This window comes from Protobothrops mucrosquamatus, unplaced genomic scaffold, assembly GCF_001527695.2.
Source record: "Protobothrops mucrosquamatus isolate PMUCROS unplaced genomic scaffold, P.Mucros_1.0 scaffold975, whole genome shotgun sequence".
Lineage (NCBI taxonomy): Eukaryota > Metazoa > Chordata > Lepidosauria > Squamata > Viperidae > Protobothrops > Protobothrops mucrosquamatus.
Window position 1 is genome coordinate 53442 of NW_015387218.1, and position 2172 is coordinate 55613.

A 2172-nucleotide genomic window follows, 5' to 3' on the forward strand; every position below is an offset into this window, starting at 1 on the left:
GATAGATAGATAGATAGATAGATAGATAGATAGATAGATAGATAGATAGATAGATAGATAGATAGATAGATAGATAGATAGATAGATAGATAGATAGATAGATGACTCAGCCTCCCACATCCAACGCTGAAGACACGTTTCAACTCCTCGTTTACGTCTGCAGGGGATGGGACGGTATCATCCCTCCCAGCCTTCCCCAATCAGGGGTCCCTTCGGATTGTGCTCGACTCCAGCCCCACCAGCCAGCCCAACAATGACAGCTGAGGTGTCAGGAATCGCATTTCAACAGACCAAAGAAGAGGCCTGGCTAGAAAGGCCAGGATGGCGGGTGGGATCGTAACCTCCCATAATCTGGAAAGCCCCAGTTGCAATGATATGATACTGAATGACTGCTCTATGGTGAGCTGGAGTTCAAGCAAGGGCCCGACCTAGGTTTACTCTCACGCTCTCCGGGACTACAGATGGGGTGAAAGTCCCGCATTTTTTTTTTCTCCGCGGCCTTTCACCCACCGCAAATCCGGCACCGCCGAAGCCCCTCAGTCCCGACAAGTATCCCCACCTCCTCGCCCAGAGCCCTTAAAGAGAAACCACTCACTCCGTTTGCGCCATTTGCTCGCTTCTTCAAATCTTAACGGGGCGAGAATATGTTATTTCTTTCCTCCTTTCACCCTCCCGCCAACCCTCACCATCGAGCGTTAGAACTACACTGTCCCAGGCCGACTTCCGGGTTCTTGTTTGCGACGCTCTGGAACCGGTATGACGCATCTCTATGGCAAGCAAGAGTCAAAGAAGGGCCGCAGGGGGAATTGAGGCAGGGGTAGTCAACCTTGGCTCTTTTATGACTCGTGGACTTCAACTCCCAGAATTCCTGAGCCAGCCATGCTGGCTCAGGAATTCTGGGAGTTGAAGTCCACGAGTCATAAAAGAGCCAAGGTTGCCTACCCCTGAATTGAGGTTTAGCGCCGGGTCTTTCTCGGTAATTACTACATCGCCGCGTGGGTGGGACGTCACGTCATGACCGAGATTTGCATATCCGGCTTTGTAGGGTGGCGCTTCCGAGCAGGGGCACCCCCCACCTGCTGCTCAGGTGTGGCTGTTATGTGGGAGCGAAACTTTGAGGAATCAATCAAACGTCACTGTGGTGTAGTCAATTCAATTTTCAGAATTAATCTGGCACGCCAAACCATGCTATGTTGGAATTACTATTCATGTTGGGTGACTCCAACCACTGGCTGCGTTCTCACAGCCCGTAAATTGTGATTGTTTAAATAGTGCTCTGTGGAATTCTGACTTTTTTTGTGTGCCTTTTAGTCCGCTTTGGATTCCTGGGGACTAGATAAAAAAAGTCCCTGGAGTTTTCTCAGCAAGTTTTTTTTCAAAGTGGTTTGTCACTAGTTTAACATATAGGATAGTATTTTAAAACCAGGTACTATACTTAAGTAGTATGTGGCAATTTACATCATTGTGTTTTCCAATGGAATAGTAAATTAAGCTATGTTTGCACAACATGTTCACACAACATGCAAGTCATAAATGGACAAATCGCAGTATGGCTTAATATGTGTGAACTGTTTAATTATTTTTAATTTGAATTATAACAAAAAACCCTAAGGATTATCCTCCACCACTACCCCGTCCAAATACATTGTTTGTTAGAGATCTTTCACTCTGAGAAAGTTAAATTAATACATCATTAGCTCACTTTAACTTGAATGGAAAACAAACTAAGATGGAAAAGGAGAAACTTCCTGACAGAACAATTAACCAGTGGAACAACCTGCCTCCAGAAGCGGTGAATGCTCCAACACTGGAAGTTTTCAAGAAGAGTCTGGACAGCCATTTGTCCGAAATGGTATAGGGTTTCCTGCCTGAGCAGGGGGTTGGACTAGATGACCTCCAAGGTCCCTTCCAACTTTACTATTATTATTATTATTATTATTATTATTATTATTATTATTATTATTATTATTATTATAAAATGATGAATAGGAAATTTAGAGCAGTCAAAGATAATTTCTTTTCATAGGTAATTACTGAAAGATTTGATACCTATGTATAAGTTTTTAAAAGATTATTTTAAGCAAACTGATAAGTGAGCAACAGAATGGAAGTGTTTCTCTTCATCCATCACCTGAACTGGGTGGTAGACTTGTAGGCAAGAGACTTAAATAA

The 2172-nt window shown here is 43.6% G+C and overlaps 1 protein-coding gene across 1 annotated transcript in view; it reads right to left on the reverse strand.

Annotated features, from left to right (window-relative positions):
* Positions 1-658, reverse strand: part of LOC107290826 (sodium/hydrogen exchanger 8) — a gene marked incomplete at its 3' end in the record, with an annotated part of 52568 nt that extends 51910 nt beyond the window's left edge. The window contains exon 1 of the mRNA XM_015819751.1: positions 596-658. Coding sequence (XP_015675237.1) covers positions 596-609 — 14 coding nt within the window. The remainder of the gene's footprint in view (positions 1-595) is intronic.
* Between the last annotated feature and the right edge of the window lie 1514 nt (positions 659-2172).